Genomic DNA, 20,031 nt, shown 5'->3' with positions numbered 1-20,031 from the left:
CTCATGTATGTATAAATATACGTATATGTATACATGCTCCTATTCATATTTATGTATGAACTATGTATCACTGGAGTCTAGACCTAGACCTAAACCTCTATCCCATTCTGCTGTCGGTTACACTTAAAATATAATAAGACGCGTGCTAAATCTTATAACCGCTAAATAATTGACTCTCAATTGGCTGGAGAAAAATTTTATCAACATTAATCATTGTTAATTATGACATTTATGACATTCGACGCAAATCATTTTATTAGAAGACTTGGATCTTGGATTAATAGTAACTTTATATTCTTTCTTTCTGAGTCATAGATTATGAATGTATAATTAAGTTTGGTTTCTAATGTGAGAAATTGATTTTTAAGTACTACATATATAGGGAGAAAAGCTACCAAAGAATAAACAAGCTGGAAAACACATGACACAAATCAGTAAACATTTGGAAAGTTTTTGGGTTTTATTTAACAAGTAAATTATTTAAATATATATTTAACAAAATATCTAGCTATGGTTTCTTATAATTTCTACGAACAAATTTTTATTATAAATTAGAAAATCGAGCGCGCTTTGCGCGCTTCTGTCAAAATATTTATTTTCGACAATTTAATTAATCAATATTTTTACAAATTTTGTTCATTAATATTAACCGTTGCCATAGTTGCGATAGTAACCGTTGCCATAGTAACCCTTGCTATGGCAACCGTTGCTAAAGTGGTTACCATAGCAACGAAAAGCAAAAATTTTTTAATAAAGAATTTTGTCATATTTTTTTTTTTTAACTCCGAAAAGTGATAAAATCTCTGTTAATTTCAGTGTTATAGAGTCTAGATACTTCGGTACTGTAAAAAAATCGAATTTTTTTTTTCTTTTAAAAAAAGGAAACAGCAGACATTCAAAAGAACGTTTCGTCTCAATTAAATTTTGAGAGAAAAAAATTAATGAAACTGAAATTAACAGATATCTGATGTTTTTGAGTTTTATGAACAAATAAATTACTATAAGGAAAATATTCAAAATCAATTGCATCCATAAGTTTTTTTTATTTCTACATGTAGAATTTTTGAAAAAATATTTTTGATAATTTATTTTTCAAAAAAAATCTTATAAATCCTATATAAGCTACTCAAAAGATTTTTCATTTGACAGTACAAATTATTTCTTTGGTGACTGATTTTTTCAGAACAAACTAGAGGTATGAATTCGGAAGATTAATAATTTTTACAGCGCCGGATCAAAGTAGTATTTAATAAATATTATTTATATAATGATTCAAGAAGAAGAAAGATTTACCAATAAGCATATCCTCGCTACAAAGGTGTCTAATATAATATTTATTGTTGTAAAAATATTTTTAGAGTAAATTTTTAGAGTTCATAAAATAGTTACATTATACATTAACTAAAACAAAACTTTGTGATTTCGAGAATATAGTTTTAGATTTATTAAGTCAATAATATCAACGATGGATTTTAAATTTTACTATCAAAGTAAAATTATTAATACAGTTATAGTTAATTTTTTTTATTAAAAATTGGTTGCTATAATTAAAATTGTTGCTTGTTGAGCAGATTTTTTACTAAGAAACGGAGAAAAAATAAATAATTGAATTTTTTTAAAAGTAATTAAAAGTAATCAATTGAAAGTAATAAAATGATTGAAACATATAGTAAATTTTATTACGCTTTGATCTGCCGTTGTAATAAATGATCATTAAACTGTCACTGTCGATTTTCATACTTGCTTCATCGATCAAATGATGTCAATAGACTTTTTTTTATTATAAAACTAAGAAAAACAACTAGATTATGTTTCAGTATCAGGATTAAATTTCATTGCTATATCTAAATAAGCTAATAAAACGTATAATATGTAATAAACGGTAAGATTACGAATAGAACATTTATAGAAATTTCTTTATAATAAAGTGCATGATACGAATACAAAAAAACGACTTTTAAAATTCAATAGATATAATTTTCGAATTTATCTCTCTTTTTTAACAGCAATTAACGCGTAATTAATGTTTTACTTTAAAAAGAAATTGATTTTATGATTTAAAATAGCTTGGACCGTATCTAACAAGATTTCTCGTGGTTAAAAATCTCGCGTGTTATGTGAGTGTTACAATAGTAGGTAATACATTTAACAATGATACTTAAATATTTAATAGTTTGATGTATTTATTACGTCGTTTATAATTTAAATGGAGTAATTGAGATGAAATAATAATAGCAACTTGCAGAAAAAAATTTCTTATAATCATCGGAATGATATCTCGAGAAATAACTATTACATATCTTTAAGAGAAAAAGTGTTATTTACTTTTTCTAAGATTACAAATTTTCATTAAAATTTTTTCATTTATTTTTAGCGATCCTCGATTGGAAATTTAAAAAAATTAGAAAAATTTTTTCTTTGCAAATTCTTAAAACTGATGAATTTAAATAAAATAAAACTTATGTAAAAAAATTTGTTTTAAATTATTTACAAGGGAATTTTTTTCATTAAAAATCATTTTAATTAATTTTTAAAGTTTTGAAATGCTATAAAATAATGATTCTAAGACTTTGCTATGTAAAACTACTTTTCCGAAATTTTTTATCGCTCAAGAGCCTTTAAGTATTGATTTATCTATTTTCGACTTGAAACTGGACAGGTGAGCATTTTTAATGTAAAAAATGTTTATTGACCTAGATAATTAAATTTCTATTATAAAATCACTGTACTTTAAGACGATATAAAGTAATTAAAAAATTGGATAAAACTTTATTCAACAATCAGTAACTGTAGTGGGTAACTGTGAAACTTTACTAAGTATTGTTAAAGACGATTTAACGAATCGAGACCGTCGACGTTGGCAATTAACGGGATTAACGTCATGAGTTGAATCTCTGTGAATTCCAGCTGTTATTTATAATTAAGAAATCTTTATTTTTATTATCCTTATATGATTTCATTGAGTTTCTTTTCCTTTTTTTTTCTTCTTGATATGTGAAAACAGAAAAACATTTGTAATCATTATTTCAAGTTACTCATCAAAGTGATAATTTTTATTTTTTTTTTATTCCGTCACATTCTGGCGAAACATTTTTCATTTATAATATAATTTACTATGAAACTTTGGTTTGCACTTGCATACAATATTTCAAAGAATAAACGACAATGGCGTTGAAATGGAAATGAAAGTATGATCTTTATTATTTTATTCTTCGGAACTGTCAAGTTGAAATTACATTTAAATTTTTGTGGTATAAAAATGTACCAGCTTGCAATCCCAATGTATACCGCGAAGTATTTCTGTAATTATATTCAATCTGAAGTAATTAAATTCATGAATTAATGTCGATTATTTCGAAAAAAATTAACATTTATAAATATCATTGTTTAAATTGTAAATATTCTTACACTTGGCAACTTTCATTCTGTTGTAAAGATAAAACAATTCTAGCAAATGATTTATATTGGATATTTTTTTAAGTACACATACACGTGGTACAATCATGATTCTTGGAGTCATATTATGATATGTTACATTTGCAATTTATATTTTAATTACTATCTATTGTGATTTAATTATCGTTGCCTTTGTAAATCTTCTTCATTTATAATTAATCATAGTTTTATTGAATTACTATTATTATACATTTCTCTGATACTTTCTACTGTAACTGAAAATTTTTTTATCAAAGTCATTTGAAAATTTAGATGTTTAATCGCTCATTAATTTATCATTCATATGACAATTATTAGTTTAATGGATTAAATTATTACTTAAATATAATTATATACAATTAGATTAGAAATTTAAATAAAATTAAATTAACCTAAACAGATTGAAAATGGAATGTCAATAACGTTGACATTGATTTCTCCCGACTTCTGGTCTTCAAGAATTCGTTATAATTCTACAACTTTTTCCGTTAATTAATTATGAGATTAAACTTAAAAACTCGTTTCATTGTAATTTCTTAATAATGTGACTATAACTTAATTAACAGTTCGAAAAATTTTTAAATAATAAATAAATTAACTCAAATGATTATTATCTGTCGACATTTATTATTTCAGAAGTTGAGAATATTAAAACTCTAATTTGTTCAGTAGCTGACCTAAAATTAATAATGAAAAAAAATTAAACGATAATTATAAACCCACGACGTTATTAAAGCTGTATAGTTAAACGATGTGTGTTTATAGAAAATATATGACGTAGTTGTCTGATAATTTAGTGTATGATATAAAAAGTGTTAAGGAAAATAGTAAGATATATAATTTGCGATGTTCTTGAATGCATCTGGCAAGTACAAGCTAAATGAAAGTTCGCTGACCGAGACGCTGACGACGGCGCGAATACGAAAGGTTTTATGTTTTGTGGAGAGGTAGAGTAAAGTGACCAGACCGTAACTGTGTCCGTGACCGTGACCGAATTGCGTTTACTCTGACGACTGGCTAGTCACTATACTCGATATATTGCTATCTCTATACATATAATACTTCTACATATAAATATTAGTGTCACTTAATAATCTTAACACGACACTTAAATAATAAAAGTTATTATAAAATAAAAAAACGATAAAATAATATATTACAGATAATATGTAAAATTTATATTTAATTTCATAACTGTTCGACGGTTACAATGGCATCATTTATAAATTGACGTAATTATCATTGTAGTGCGATTGTAAACATACATGAAATTTTTTTTTTATTACTATTATTGTTAATATTATTATTAATATTGTTATCATTACTTAGATGTGTGCGAACTCTACAGCTCAATGGACTTATATGAAGTTGTTGGAACTATATTTTTTCGTTTACTTTTTTTTTCATAAAATCAATAAAGAAAAAAAGTTAGTATTTATGCAAAATATAACAACTATCGATGACAAATGTGAGGCACTGTTCTTATGTCACTGAATTTATTTTATTCAAGATATTATTTTTTATTTTTTCTCTTATACTAAATCTAATTGATGTTAATGACTATACTTTTGCACATTTACTTTATTTTATTCAATTGTTGCACCGAGAATTCTCAATAATCAAGTAGACAATGATTTTATTTATAATATAAAAATGCATTTTTTTTTATTTTTAATCATAGTGCCTATTGCTTTAAAATATTATACTCAATTTTTTATTCAGTATATGAAATATTTAATAAATTTTAAATTACATCAGATAATAGTGGCATCCTATCTATATCTCAATACATTTTTTTTTGTTTTAATTATAATTATATTATAGTAAATTAACATGGCATTTATTCTTCATACTATTCGTAAAAATTGTAACAAAAAAATGAATCAATCAATTAGAAAAATCATTTTGGCAATTCTCTTCGTCAATATTTATATATAATATATATAAATGCAATTATTTAATTTTTTTGTTGAAGTTTAAGGCTATAGTGACTTGACGCGATTGCATGATGCAATTAAAAAAAAAATAATTATTATTTTTATAAGTTCTACTCTTTCCAATCTTTTTTAATATCAAACGACCATTCCCATTTAAGATGTTCATGTTTATCGTCGTCTGTGAATAAAGAACTGACGGTGTACGATCCACGAGCCATTACTCCAGCTGGTGCATCTTCTGCTGGTGTTGTATAAGATTGTATTTCAGTTTTAGGTGGATAAGAGCCAACCATATGTGTCATCTTGTCCACTAAAAATAAAAATATAAATAAATTATTTAATTATGATAATTTTTATCTAACGAAGATTCATCTAATACCATATTTGATTATATACGTAAACTTTGTTACCTGTCACTCCTTTAAAGGATCCAGTTAAGCGCAATTTATTTTTTACGGTATAAATATTAGTAAATAGTAATTAAACTATAACTTAACATAATTAAAATTATTTAAATAAATAAATTAGCTTACCAGGTACTCCAAGTCTGTAAGTTTTTTGAATATATTTTAAACCATGAACAATCTCCCGCTGTACAATAAAGTCAATACGAATTCGATAACTGACACCTTCTTTAATCACAAATGTTTGTTTTTTCAATTGAGTTAGATCCTTTGATAAATCCAACTCCATGTCAGCTCTTCCAGCAACACAAAGAGCTAATTTTTTAACGATTACTTTGCGTGGATCAGTTGGATCTACAAATTATTAAACAACAAAAAAAAATGACATTACTATTGTTATAACTATATAATTATAGATATTAAAAAAATTAAAAAAAAAAAAAAACATACCAACGACAATTCCGCCAGATTTAGCCTCTCCCAATAACGTCTCTTTATATTTTCGTAGACTCTCGTCATCTTTATCCGCTTCCAAAATTTGTTCTATCGTTTTCTCCGGTGGTGGTTTGTAATTAGACTCGACTTCCAATTCTTCTTCTCTGCGATCATCAGCATGATCTCCCGATGAGTCTGCCATACTTAATCGCTCGATCTCAATATCCTAACATTCGTAACAAGAAAAAAAAAATAAAATAGATATAATTTGTCAATGTCAAACAGACCTCCCGAGGAGTGAAATTTACAATGAATGAAAAATAATCAACAAAGTTACAAGTTGTTATAAAAAGTTTTAAATAATAAGTCTTAATAAAATAAGTATAAGAAAACGAAAAGCATTGAAATAAAAGAGCGAATCCTGTCATAAGCAAATATGAATCTAATTAATTTAATTGACAACTCAATGACTAAAATAATAATAGTAATACTGGATATATTTTTATGAATAAAAGCATTTTACATTAAAAATTGAATGAGCTTAGATTAATAAAATATTTGGGATAAATATTATTATTGTGGAATGATAATAAAAATATTTTTTCAACTTACCAAGATAACACACACGACACTCCTCTGTTGTCACGGTCTCACTCGGCCGCAAATCGTCGTCGGCTCGAACATACGGAAAAGCAACAACAACATGGCGGAGTCATCATATCAAGGGCGGATTACTTCCTGCTTTCGTGCTCTTTTAACTCTCACTATTCATTTCATTAATGAAATATTGCATTTTATTTAATATTTATGGTATTATTATTATTGTTTTAATAAGAAAATTTTATTTTAGCAAAATTATAAATTTTTTAAGAGGGGAGAAAAAAATCAATAATTAAATCACCGTGGATAAAAAGTTTATATTTTACGATAGTGTCTAGAGGTATAATATGTGTTACATATAGCGCGCTCAATTTAAAAACATTTAGTGATAATATACTTAGCTTAATTATTTTTTAATAACTCATGACAATGTTGTAATAGTTTATCAAGAGCTGCTTGGTTTTTAAAATTATTTTTACATTTTATTATTTTATTTACTAATAATTCTGGATGAATTTTCGCTAGTGACATCATTGCGTCTGAAATCATTAACAAAATAAATTAATTGAAAAACAATTAAAATATAAGAAGGGTGAAAATGTCTTTTGTGGATATTTTGATATTTTACAGATATAATTGCGTGTATACACTAAAATTCTAAAAGCTTTAGATCTCAACAAAAAATTATAATTCTGATTAAGATTCAATAAGAAACCTGAAAAAATTAAATATATTTGTACAACACAAAAACTTACTTTCCCGAAAAATATTTTTTTTTTAAAGTAAGTAATCACATTATTACAACTCAAATACTTGTATTTACTTCAGTAAAATTCTATAAGTACAATATGCTTAACATTTTAAATTTTTTAGCCAATTTTTTTTAGATTATAATAATTATTAATACGAATATTTTTTTGTAAAAAAATTAACTTTTTAACTTTTGCTATAAGTAAATTGTTTTACTTATTTTTTATAATAGTGAAATTAGCAGACATCTGGCAAATTTTTAGTTTTACTTAAAAAAATTAATCTGTACAAAGAAAACATTTAAAAAAATTTGCATTTATATTTTTTCAAAATTTTAACGTATTGAATTTCAAAAATTTCTTTATGATAATTTATTCATTAAAAAAGTCATAAAAATCGTCATATGCTTGTCAATTTTAGTATATTATAATTATTTTATTATACAACTAAAAGCATTAGCACTAATAATTTAATTTTTTCACATTTTCTATTAAGTAATTTTATAAAAATTCAGAAGAATACATCGATAGCTCAAAAAAATTTGATAACTTTTCTAAAAGAAAAAATTTTTTTATTTCAATAAATTTTTAACTAAAAAACTAACCACTGTTAAAAGTTGTAAATCTTTTTTTATAACTTTATAAATTTTTTAATTAAGTGATCTTATTAGTTCGAAAAAAAAATAATTCTTTGTTTCTCCCAAAAATCAATTGAAGTTGAGGTCTAAAGTTTTTAGAATTGAAGTACTTACACAATACTCCTCATTCATAAAATATGTAAAATATTCGTAAAATTTACTTCACCCCTGAAACCATTTCGAAATCATTTACTTACCAAGCATCATATTTTGAAACTCAACTTCTGGATCATCCAAATGAACAATTGTAGTCGTATATAAGTAGTCAATGTGACTTTTTCCAAAATCTAAATCATAATTTTTGGATAAAGCTCGCCAAACAAATACAAGAGCTTCCACTGCTCCATATCTTATATCATCACAACCGTCATCTAATCTTTTAACAAGCGCTGGATAAATTTTAATAACATCATTATCTGTGATACAAGATATTTTTAAGCCTATTTTTATAATCAAATACAAAGCTCGTAGAGCATAAAGTCTTGTTTTCTTTGCATTATCTTCAATGAGAGACATTAAAATGGGTAAGACTTTTTCAAAAATTGGTATAAAATTTTTATCATTAACTATAAGTTCAATGCAGCCGTTTTCTAAATCATCAAATCGTAATTTTGGTTTGTTTTCGTCCTCAGAAATGGAATCATCGAATAGAGCACACAAACAACCAACAGCTGCAGTTCTTACAGCTTCAGAAGCTTTACCAGCCGACCAAATCAATCCTGGCATCAGAATATTGTCGAAAAAATCCGTTATGAACTCCGTTGGATCTTTGATTAATTTCAATGTATCATTGCGGTGTTGAAAGAAATCCGAGAGTAAAATAAAAAATTTGAGACGCAATTCAGCATCAGCATCCTTAGTCATCGTGTCTTTTAAAATTGTTAAAACAATATCCATATTTTCTGCGCTCGCTGATTTAGCTTCAGTCAAACATAATCTAAATATATAAACGTCTGGGCTGTAACCAGTCCAACTTTTTGAAGAATCCTTGATATTTAATAAAATTTCTCGCAAATTCAATGAAAACAATTCTTGTAAGCTTTCACTCTTAGTTACAACAACTAATTTCTCCATTAGTTGTTTGGCGAAAATTTGTTGATGTTCTTGATGAGACATTGACCAAACTGTGAAAATTGTTGTGAACAAGTTATTCGCAATAATAATACAGTCCTAAAAAAAAAAAGATTTTTAATTGTTGGTTTAGATGTAAATATGATAGAATATTATTTGTGAGTAACTTACATCTTTAGAAACATTAATTACAGCTTCACAACACCGTAAAATTTGTTGTTGATAATTAGCCTTTTTGCTGCGACAAATATGTGACAACTCAAGAAAATTTCCAATATCATCGAGCTTATCAAGAAGAGATTTTCGTTCGGTACCACGTAAAATTGCAGCCAAAACTGCCAAATGGCCAGCCGTAATATTCCCATCTTCTAATGTTGGAAGTACTAATTGACAGTAAGTTTCAGGTGGAACAAAATACCCAATATATTCTGCAGCTAAAATTATATTATCTACCACTCTGATATCTTGATGATTACAGGCCCTAATAATTAATTAGCAACATAAAAAATTCGCAGACATTGAATTTAAAACTTCAATTGAAAAATATAAATTACATGTACATAGCTGGAAGTAATTTTTCAATGTGCTGAGTGATATATTGCTCAGCATTTAAAGTAAGTACTGCTAACAATTGAGCTGATCTAACACGAATATCAGCCTTCCAGTCTCCAAGTTCTCTAACGATTCCACCAATAAGTTTACCAATATTTTGCTGAACTATTAATCTGCATCCCAAATTTGGCCTTTTGACTAAAATGAAACATTATTTTATTTTCTTTTTTGTTATTAGAAAAAAAATATAAAATATTTGTGTCAACGTACTGTTAGGTGGATAGTGGTCAAGATCTTCAGCTAAGAAATCCATTTTGTTTTTTATTTTTTCATCAGATTCATTTTCCTTTAAAAAAAGTGAACCGGCTGCATCCCAAAGATTTTGAGCTTTCAATCGTATTTCCAATATTTCATCATGAAGTCCAGTGACGAGGAGTGGAATTAATTTATACCACCAACTATATCTATCTCGTAAATTTGAAAACCAATAACCGGCAACTTCAATCACAGCTGCAAAAAAAAACTGAGTGGAAGCTTATTTGCAATAAACATTTAATTATAAATAAGTATTAAATTTGATATATTTGTTACCAATTCTGACAGCTCCACTTTGATCAAACAGCCGTTCAGCTAATGGCGTTGAGACTTTTTCCATAGATTTACTATTGCCGTGCTGGATAACATCACCAATAGCCTTAACACTACTTACTCTTACTCGATAATGCTGATGAGTAAAATTACTCAGTATTGGTTTTACCAGAAGTTCACTCTTGGAATAAAATTGAACGGGAATAGTCTTAGCAAGTTCTGAGATAGCCTCACAAGTTTCTCTTTTTACTTTAGGATAATTATCCGTAACAGTTTTTGATAAAATTTGAACAAAATCATCAATATAAACGGACAAATGATCTTTATAAAAACAAATTATCAAACGAAGAAGACTAATACAATTAAGACGAACCTCTTCAGAAGGTTCAAGAAGTTCTTGAGACCCCAATCGACGAACAAAAATTGGTATAATATACATAATATTTTTTTCAATAATGGGTAGTGAAGTAATAAATATTTTTATTATTTCAACAGCTGATTCTCGACAAGATTCAGTGGGATCTGTCAAAACTTTAACTATATGTTTGTTCATTATTTGCCATATTTCTAAAACTTCCCTCTTACTCCATTGGTTATCTTCATCAATTAAAATATCATGGAGTTTTTTTAAAACAAGAAATCGTCTTTTTTTATCATCTGATTGCAAAGATTCACAAATCTCACTCAATTGTAAATTTTCTATTCGTGACATGTTTTAGAATAAATTTATATACTTTCTTTATAAATAAAAATTATGTCAATGAGGTTGCTTAGTTACAAAATACTTTGATACCATGGAAACGTTATTTGTTTATTTTATATTGTTTAGTCTATTGAGTATAAGAATGCATTAAATAATGAAATAAATAAAAGAATTTGTTACTTTGATTTTTGACAAATAATCTATTTTTATTTCACAATATATAATTTCAACTACATTAATGATATACATCTATCTCATCTAGTACATTAATTCTAAAATAATTTCTCAACATCGAAAATTCAGAAAGAACATTTATATTCGAGAAATATAAAGTTTGATGAAAAAAATTAAAACTTAAGATTTTTATATTAAAGATTCTTTTGTCGCGCTGCCCTGATGAGCTGTTAGAGAGAAACAATAAATTCTGAAATTCATAAAAAATTCTTTCTGTTATTAACACTGAAAAAAAAAAATTTCTTTAAAAAAAATGAGCGTTTTGTTCCAATAACAAATTAATTTGTTGGAAATTTTTAACAATTTTGGTTCTTAGCTGAAGAAATCAAAATTTTTTTTACAGTAACTTTCTTATTGTATGAAAGTTTTATAGATTTGGAAAAAGACAATTTTGGAGGAAGATTAGCAAGTTATCTATCTAAAATTTTTTTTTTCCAAATCAAAAATCCTTTCTTCCAACAAGAAAGTTGCAACGGGAAAAATTTTTATGTTTTCTAAGGATTTTTTTAATTGAAAAGAAATGAATGAATCATTTTGAAATTTTGCAGGGTTATTTATTATATATAGAAGTACAGAAAAAATTTTTTTTCTTATTTTTAACTTCCCGCTAAGAAAATTGAAAATTTAAAAAAATCGGGAAGTTATTGGTTTTACCCCATTTTTCGAAAATCGAGTTCTCATCAGATCTTGACGTTTTGAGGTTCTAGGAAGCTTTTCTGAATGTTTTCGCGATGATGTCCGTAAGTCTGTATTTATGTATGTGTGCGCGCGCGCGCGTGTGTGTGTGTGTGAGTATGTAAACCTCTTAAAACTTTTGAACGGCTGAACCGATTTCATCGCGGTTGGTACCATTCGAAAGGGCTTCGCCAAACTTAGATTTCCTGATAATTTGAACCAATTCGGACCGATAGATTTTGAGAAATTTGGAGAAATCTAAAAAAAAAATAGGTAAAAAAATTTTTTCAGAAGTGGTTTTTTTGGATTAACTTTTAAACGGCTCTACCGATCGATTCCAAAAACCAATTAGCTCTCAACCTTGAAAAACCACGTCGATCGCCGCCAATCTGGTCAAAATCGGTTTATTCGTTCGAGAGATATCGTGAACGAAAGAAAACTGAAAAAAGTGTTTTTTTCGGAGTTACTCCGAAATTTCTAGTTTGACCAATTAAAACTTAGAAATTCTTTATGAGGCTTAACAAACTGCGTAGAATGCCGCCAACCGCGTAAAAATCGGTTCATTCATTCAAAAGTTATTACAGTTTGAAAATTAAAAAATAGTGTTCTCTATGAAACTTCTATCAGACTTTTGAGCTTAAAGAGCTCAAAGGCAAATAAAAGGTATCTTTTTGAGCTCGGAGAGCTCAAAAGAACACATAGATTGTATTTTTGAGCTCGAAGAGCTCAAAAAAAGCGGCTAGGTATTTAACGGAATTAGCGGGAAGTTGCAGGGATGGCCCTTAGGGTCAACCGTTTTCCTAACTTTTTTTTCAAAATGGCCGCCGTAAAAATGAATCTGCCGATACCCTCTCGAAAAAAGACATCAATTTGCGGGCGTTCTAACTTTTCGTACGGTGATTTTAAATTTAAAAAATTAGTTTGTACGTGTTCTTAAAACATATATCTTCTAGTTAAACCAATAAAAAAATAAAAAAATCGTAAATTGGCACACTTCAGAAAAAAAAAGTTCGATTTTTTACCCTTTTTTCAATGGTTTTTTGGTAAAAGAATTAATTTTTGTAAATTTTTTTGGAATGTTAGAGGTTTAACTAAAAGCTATTACTATAAAGTAGACGTGTAAAAAATTTCATTGGAATCGGTTAAGAACTTTTTGAGTTATCTCGCCCGCAAATTTAAAAAAAGTTGTTTCGAGAAAAACGCGTTTAGAATCAGAGCAGCATGGAGAAAAAAGTATTGCTATTATAGTGATCCAGTGGATCGTGAACGTAGTATTGTGATTAGCTCAAAACAGTATCGTCATTTTCACGATATTATAACCTGATATACTCTATACTTCGGATTCTTATATGAACTTTCCATGGTATAGTGAATATGTCAAAACGTATTGCGATCATAAAGAAACGTTTCCTTACTACGGCGAAACGGATCGTGATTATCACGATCCACGACGCCTTCAGCGCTGCCACGCATAACCGCAAGTCTGAAACTCTTACGAGTAGATTTGTTTACAATTTTGGTGATGAAATAGTGATAATTACATAAATTAGTTAATTAATATCAACAGCGATATGGATGATTGGGTTGTTGATAAATTACTCGAGTGGAATCTTGAAAAACTTGTGTCGATTTTTGAAGGCTATAGTAAAGAAATAAATCTTCCTACGTTAACTGTGTTAATGTCGTGTCCGTGGTTATTGTATATAATTCTACTGCGTTGATAAGAAGAAACAATGTACATTATATATTGTATTAAATAAATAAAATTCTTGTTTTCATAAAAGTCTGTTTTAGCATAAATGATTTGATCCCATACTATTTTATACAAAAAAATATAATTGTATGGAGTACGTTCAGTAATAAAGGAGTAAAAATTTCATTAAAAAATTTTTTTCTGATGACAAAAATATTTGCCTCTTTTAAATGAATATTTCGATAATACAAATTTCTAGGCTAATAATATTTGTAAAAATAAAAAAAAAAAAGTTATATAAGATAAAGTCCAACTGCTGTAGTCATTATTTAAAAATTTTTAAACCTAATCCAATTCTTGACTGTCATAATCTACACAAAAATTTTAAACTAATCAAGCTACAATATGAATTTTTATTTATGTTAATAACAATAATATACCAAAAAACTAAAAAAACAATAATCTGCAATAAAATATAATTAACATTTAATTAAAGACAACTTAATCATCTATAAACCATAGCAAAATAGACACTCGATATCCGAATCCATGTGGATCGTGATAATCACGATCCACTAGATCGGGCATATGCACATCTAAAGTATAGTCATACGAGGATCGTGATCATCACTATACTGTATCGTGAAAATAGCAATACTTTTTTCTCCGTGAGTCTGTTGCGATACCATAAGCGCTGAACACTTTAACGAATTGTAACTTACAAAATAATGCGAATTTATATTTGAAAATTCACAGGCATATTTTTTGGGTATTATACTAACTATTAATGCAAAAAAAAAAAATTTTAATTTTTAAAAAATTTCACATGTATCGCCCCCCTTAAAAAATTTTGAAAAAAAATATTTTATTGATATCCCTTTCTAATTTTTTGACCCATCGACTCAAAATCTCATACAAAATTTTTGTGCTCAGGAAACTGCGTTGAATGCTATTAAAATGCTCAAAAAAATATTGATTTGAAACAATTTGAAAAAAGCGAACAGTTCCAAAATCTGACCATACTTGATCATATGTTTGTTCATTATTTGTATTGGTATATTTAAAAAATTTCCGTCTTTCTTCATTGGATATCGTCACCACTTACAGTATTATGAAACTTTTTGAAACTAGTAATTGTCTAACTGTAAGAACTTTTTTTAGAATAAATTTATGCTATATTTCTAGATAGTTATTATATAAATATGGATACTTAGTTACAAGATTTTAATACCATGGAAACTATTTATTTTCTATTGTTAGACTATTGATTGTAAGATTTGATTAAATAATCGAATTTGCTTAGCTCTGATTTTTTACACACAGTTTATTTTCACAATACACAATAATTTCAACTACATTAATGATATACATGCAGAGATATTATGTGAAATATACCACAATTATCCTTACATATCCTTAATAATTATTCTTTTTTTTTTGTTTTAATACTTATGACATAAACGATACAATTGTATCAATTATTATTTAAAAATAAAAATGGAAGAAATCAAAAGATTTCTACATTTAAATACTAGTATTTTTTAAATAAGTTTACAAAGAAGGTTTACATGATTTTCAATAAAAAAAAAGTATATATATCAATATGAAAAAAAAAATAATAATAAAAAATTATAATTCCAAATGGACTGATTATTATAAAAAATCGAAAAAGTAAGAAATAGAATATTTAATCATATAAATTATTGAAGAAAAAATCTAACATTAGTTCGTTTTGAAGATTCATTTTTTCCTCTGTTTTACAATTGTTCATCGAAAAAATATATAAAAATATCATATAAAAATTGAGGAATATATATAACCCTGATCTGGTCCCTCACTCGGAACTGTTGTACATGTTTTAGTATATATTTCCATTTTGTGTTATGACTATTACTTTTAAATTTTATAAAACTTTCATCACTTTATCTCAAATAAAGTTATTTTATATTTTTCCATCCTTTAAGGTGGCGAAATTTTTAACTGTTAACTTAATATTTTATATTAAATCAAATTATTAATCTTCGGTAGTGACATTCTTAAATAGATAAGACATTGATTCTTTGTTATGAATACGGCGAATTGCTTCTGCTACAAGAATACTTATGTCAACCGTCTTAATTTTAGAACATTGACTCTTCTGGATTTCATGTGGAATAGTATTAGTAACGACAACCTATAAATAAAGAACGTTGTAAATTACCAACTTGCATTTCTTTTAAATAAAAATCGAACAATTACCTCATCAATAGGTGACTCGCCGATGAGTCTTGGAGCATCTGAACTGAGTAAACCATGTGTAGCAAGAACATAAATCTTGTTAGCTCCTTGTTCTTTCAGAACCTCAGCAGCAGCAACAAATGATTGAACATCATCTACCATATCATCCTAAAGTATATAAAATACATTTAATTAATAATAACAGCCATTATTAAACACTTAATAAATCAAATGAAAAAAGCAACTTACGACCATGATCGCGATACGACCATTGACATCACCAACAACATTGATTGGTGGCTTTTCTTTTGCTGGGTGAGATGGTACACCAACACCAACTTCCATAGTTCTCGAGGACAACACAACAGTCGGTGGTGAATTACGACCATCATTCATGTCAGACTCTGATTCTCGTTGTTCACCATGAATAACCGCTATTCCAACTCTAAGTCTTTCGGCATAGCTGGTAGCTTTTTTAGCGCTTCCTGGATTTTTCGCAACTATCACAGAGTTACGGTAATCAGGTACCTGATTGATTAAAATTTTAAAATCAATGTTAAAAAAAAAAGAATCATTTCGACGGTCTAATTAACAATTGGTCTAACTCCTTATTTTTTAGAGGGTGATTTTTTAACATTTTGATGTAGCAATAATCGAATAATAAATTATTTGAATGATCCAAACCAAAATATAATACCTTTAATAGATATTAAATGGTTTTTTAAAGTGATAATAAATTTTTAACTGATTGTTTTATCATACAAATGAATGATTCACTAAAATGGAGTTAGACAATTTGCTAATTAGAACGTCGATTTTATCAATGAGAAAATTAAATTAAATTTAGTAAAAAACATACACTTTCTTGAATATATTGCAAGAGGAATGGACTAGCACGCAAGTTATCAACAGGACAATCAAAAAATCCTTGAATTTCTTTTTGATGTAGATCCATTGTAATGATGTGAGTGAGACCACTTTTACACATCATTTTGGCCAGTAATTTGGAAACAATGCAGCCGCGTTTACGCATTTTGCATTGCTTTGAATACGGTAAGTAAGGAATGACACCGATGATGTTTTTAGCAGACGAAGTTTTACAAGCGTAAGCCATGATCAATAATTCCATTATATTATTATTTACATCTTTAGTACCTGTTTGAATAATATAAATATCCTTTCCACGGACAGAATCGGCAATTTCGACCATAGTCTCACGGTTTGTTTTGTAATAAACAAAACACCCACCATTTTTTACACCCAGTCGACTGAAAAAAAAATATTTTTCATTATCATCACTAAAAAATGTTATTAATAATTAAAAGAAATAAATATTACTTGGCAATTAGTTCTGCAAGTTCGGGATGTGAGTTTCCTGACACGATCACAATGTCTGAAGCAGCTGATTTCTCCATGTTGCTGCAACGAAATGTATGTAAACAACCAATTAACTTTTTTTTTTGTTTTTGAAAAACGAAATAAAAAATTATCCTTACATTTAGTTTATTTACGTTTCAACTTCAGTATTGTGTTATTCTTACCTATGATATAATACCCGGTAATCCTTAACACGAAATTTGATATTTATTGATTAAACATTTGTTTTATATTTATCAATGACCTTATTTAAATTATTTTAATGGATATATCAAATTTTACGGGAAATACGTATTAGATATCTACGGATTCGCAATGTTATTTTTTTTTAATATTAGATTATGTTCGCTTTCTTTGCAAACATCAGCTGGTTTAACAATAGTCTCAACCCCACTAGTAAATATTTACTTACCCTAGATCAGGAATTTTTGATTCAGTGAACCCGCCGGTTAGCAGGAATTCAACATTTTTTATTACAAGATGTAGAAGTTTAGTAACGAGTTGGCTATCTACTTCTATACTTTCAGAAATTTTATTTTTATAATTAATTTTTAAATGAACTTTTAATTAACCCTTCAGTACAAATATCAGCAGGAATGTCAGGGGTTTGTATTTGATATTCTAATTCACTCAATGGAAATATCGGGTCTATAGTAAAATATTGTATTGGCAAAACTGTGACCGATGTAAAGGGTGAAAAATAATTTCACTGGTGCTCAGCGAAAAATGATAAAACTTCACTAATTAGTTGATTTGACGTTTCTGATTTGATTTATTCTTTTATGTTGTAGTATAACAAGACTTAATCGATGAAAAAATTCCAAAAAATCTAAAAAATTATTTCAACAAAAAAAAACAAATGTTTTGCCCGAAAGGTATATATTGTAATCACCAGTTAGCGTGGCAGTCTAGATGTTCGATCTCTATATATTTAGGATGGTTAGTACTGTATTATGATAGCTTTAACCGCTGATTTTTCGAAGTTTCCCTGTTTGGGGTGCGGTGCGGTTAAATTCGATTTCATAAATTTTACAAAATTGTCAAAATTGACGTATCGTCTATTTTTTTTCTTTTACTATTCTATTTTCAATGAAAATTATAAAATATCGCATCACTTTAAATTGTTGGTTGAACGTCAAAATTTATAGTCTAGTCAAGAAGTTGATATCTGAAAAAACTCGTTCCAAAGTCTCTTAAAAATATAAGCGATAGCTTATTCGATCTGGAAAATTATTTTGATTTTTTTTTTCTTGTTTTTTGTTAATAACAATTGCAATTTTTATTTGCAAAGAACAAAATAATCGTCGTTCTCAGAATAATTTTTCGGATCGAATGAGCTATCGCTTATACTTTTAAGAGACTTGGAACGATTTTTCTCAGATTTTCAACTTTTCTACTAGATTATTACAAATTTTTTTTTAATTTTTACCCTCGCCAGAGTCGTTTTCTTAGGATTTTTTTTAAACTTTGACAGATGAATATTTATATAATTCTGCATCGATTGGCGCAATTTGAGAATTTTTGACCATCTAGTTTCCGAGATATTTAATTTCAAAGTTTGAGTTTTGAACGCTCTTATACATTACGGTATACGGGATATCGAAAAGTTTACCTACAAACATTTTTATATCTCAGAAACTTTTCTTAGGATCTTTTTAAAAAACTAGAGTAACGTTAACTAACAACTAAACAATTTAAAAAAAAAAAATAACAATGATTATTTTATGAAAATAAGTATTTTTCTATATTTATAAAAAATTATAAAGTTAACAATTTTAATGTAATAATATTTATTAATCTTTTATAAGTTATAAAAATAATAGTCAGATCAAAAAATAAAAAAAATACTAAAATTTAAAATCAGTTAATAATAGATCAACATAAAAAAATTAGTTACTGATTTTTCTGAAAAAACAAAACAATATTGTCAATTATTTTTTTTCTATTTGTTATTTGCATGGTTATTTTCATATTTGCTAGAGATTTCTGTCGTTTTTCAAGGACTTTTTTTTATGATTCGTCCTATATAAGTCAATTTTTAGTAGATTTTATAAAAATCTAACTATTGCAGCCGTCCTCATGGCGCAAATTTTGAAAAATTTAGCCATTTTCTGACTTAGTTTGTCGAGCTGAGTCAGAAAATATATATAGTTCAAAATTTTATATATGTATGTATTTATATATATATATATATATATTAAATTAAATTGATAAAAAAAAGTTTTTTTTTTGTTTAAAATATAATTTTTATGAATAAAACCTAAATTTATAAAAATGCAGGTGTAGTTTTTCGAAAATTGAGTGAATTTTATGTATTGTTTAAGTAAAGTAAGCTTGTAAACTAAATATATATCCGAAAAAAGAATCTTTTATTTAGAAAAAAATCGATAATTTGGTAGGAAATAAAAAAAATTGAATTCTAAAAAAATGCAGTTGTAGATTTTGGTGTAATAAAGGCCTGCATTTTTTTATTTTTCCTAATTTTTTCTTTTTTTAATTTTTATTGCTTCCCCAAGGTTCTAGTGATTTTTCAAAAAAAATAATTGAATGCAGGTCTAAAATTATTTAAAAAAAAGGTTAGTATTCAATTTCAGATTTTTTTATCTAAAAGTGTTGATTAGAGCTCTTGTCAAAGTTCTATTTTCAAAATTTCATCGCGAAAAAAAAATCATATTTCATTTACAAATAAATGCACTTTCAAGTATTCAGAAAAAGAACATCTG

At 26.9% G+C, this 20,031-nt stretch overlaps 3 protein-coding genes across 9 annotated transcripts; all 3 read right to left on the bottom strand.

Moving 5' to 3' along the window:
• Positions 1 to 4,729: 4,729 nt before the first annotated feature.
• Positions 4,730 to 6,981, bottom strand: LOC123269212 (rho GDP-dissociation inhibitor 2). 2 transcript variants are annotated; one of them, XM_044734804.1, is made up of 5 exons: positions 6,824 to 6,981; positions 6,227 to 6,437; positions 5,906 to 6,130; positions 5,783 to 5,791; positions 4,730 to 5,682 (listed from the first exon to the last, which is right to left on the bottom strand). In XM_044734804.1, exons 2-5 carry the CDS (start codon positions 6,411 to 6,413, stop codon positions 5,483 to 5,485), a joined length of 621 nt encoding a protein of 206 aa, XP_044590739.1. In that variant the 5' UTR covers positions 6,414 to 6,437; positions 6,824 to 6,981; the 3' UTR covers positions 4,730 to 5,482. The 2 variants fall into 2 exon arrangements, with proteins under 2 accessions (XP_044590739.1, XP_044590740.1); XM_044734805.1 differs by lacking the exon at positions 5,783 to 5,791 and having other exon boundaries at positions 6,824 to 6,980.
• A 114-nt stretch (positions 6,982 to 7,095) lies between these two features.
• On the bottom strand, positions 7,096 to 11,121 carry LOC123269142 (dynein axonemal assembly factor 5). Its single transcript, XM_044734713.1, has 6 exons — positions 10,413 to 11,121; positions 10,092 to 10,331; positions 9,824 to 10,019; positions 9,441 to 9,750; positions 8,396 to 9,368; positions 7,096 to 7,350 (listed from the first exon to the last, which is right to left on the bottom strand). Exons 1-6 carry the CDS (start codon positions 11,119 to 11,121, stop codon positions 7,214 to 7,216), a joined length of 2,565 nt encoding a protein of 854 aa, XP_044590648.1. The 3' UTR covers positions 7,096 to 7,213.
• Positions 11,122 to 15,393: 4,272 nt separating this feature from the next.
• Positions 15,394 to 18,172, bottom strand: LOC123269194 (phosphoribosyl pyrophosphate synthase-associated protein 2). Of its 6 annotated transcripts, none has more exons than XM_044734783.1 (7): positions 17,721 to 17,863; positions 17,473 to 17,610; positions 17,270 to 17,350; positions 16,791 to 17,199; positions 16,181 to 16,459; positions 15,953 to 16,099; positions 15,394 to 15,887 (listed from the first exon to the last, which is right to left on the bottom strand). In XM_044734783.1, exons 3-7 carry the CDS (start codon positions 17,344 to 17,346, stop codon positions 15,729 to 15,731), a joined length of 1,071 nt encoding a protein of 356 aa, XP_044590718.1. In that variant the 5' UTR covers positions 17,347 to 17,350; positions 17,473 to 17,610; positions 17,721 to 17,863; the 3' UTR covers positions 15,394 to 15,728. The 6 variants fall into 6 exon arrangements, with proteins under 6 accessions (XP_044590718.1, XP_044590721.1, XP_044590722.1 ...); XM_044734786.1 differs by having other exon boundaries at positions 17,428 to 17,495; XM_044734787.1 differs by lacking the exons at positions 17,473 to 17,610; positions 17,721 to 17,863 and adding an exon at positions 17,881 to 18,172.
• Positions 18,173 to 20,031: the final 1,859 nt, after the last annotated feature.

The sequence above is a fragment of the Cotesia glomerata genome, linkage group LG7 (assembly GCF_020080835.1).
Source record: "Cotesia glomerata isolate CgM1 linkage group LG7, MPM_Cglom_v2.3, whole genome shotgun sequence".
Classification (NCBI taxonomy): domain Eukaryota; kingdom Metazoa; phylum Arthropoda; class Insecta; order Hymenoptera; family Braconidae; genus Cotesia; species Cotesia glomerata.
This window is presented reverse-complemented; position numbering and strand designations above follow the sequence as displayed.

What these genes read in the sequence shown, in the direction of transcription:
- LOC123269194 (XM_044734787.1), bottom strand. Translation starts at nt 17,346, where the DNA reads ATGGAGAAATCAGCTGCTTCAGACATTGTGATCGTGTCAGGAAACTCA. An exon ending in CTTGCAGAACTAATTGCCAA is followed by an intron (nt 17,200 to 17,269) that starts GTAATATTTATT and finishes TTTTTTTTTCAG; the next exon opens with TCGACTGGGTGTAAAAAATG. An exon ending in GTCGTATCGCGATCATGGTC is followed by an intron (nt 16,100 to 16,180) that starts GTAAGTTGCTTT and finishes TATATACTTTAG; the next exon opens with GATGATATGGTAGATGATGT.
- LOC123269142 (XM_044734713.1), bottom strand. Translation starts at nt 11,121, where the DNA reads ATGTCACGAATAGAAAATTTACAATTGAGTGAGATTTGTGAATCTTTG. An exon ending in AAGTGGAGCTGTCAGAATTG is followed by an intron (nt 10,332 to 10,412) that starts GTAACAAATATA and finishes TTTTTTTTGCAG; the next exon opens with CTGTGATTGAAGTTGCCGGT. An exon ending in TGACCACTATCCACCTAACA is followed by an intron (nt 10,020 to 10,091) that starts GTACGTTGACAC and finishes GTTTCATTTTAG; the next exon opens with TCAAAAGGCCAAATTTGGGA.
- LOC123269212 (XM_044734804.1), bottom strand. Translation starts at nt 6,413, where the DNA reads ATGGCAGACTCATCGGGAGATCATGCTGATGATCGCAGAGAAGAAGAA. An exon ending in ATCTGGCGGAATTGTCGTTG is followed by an intron (nt 6,131 to 6,226) that starts GTATGTTTTTTT and finishes AATAATTTGTAG; the next exon opens with ATCCAACTGATCCACGCAAA.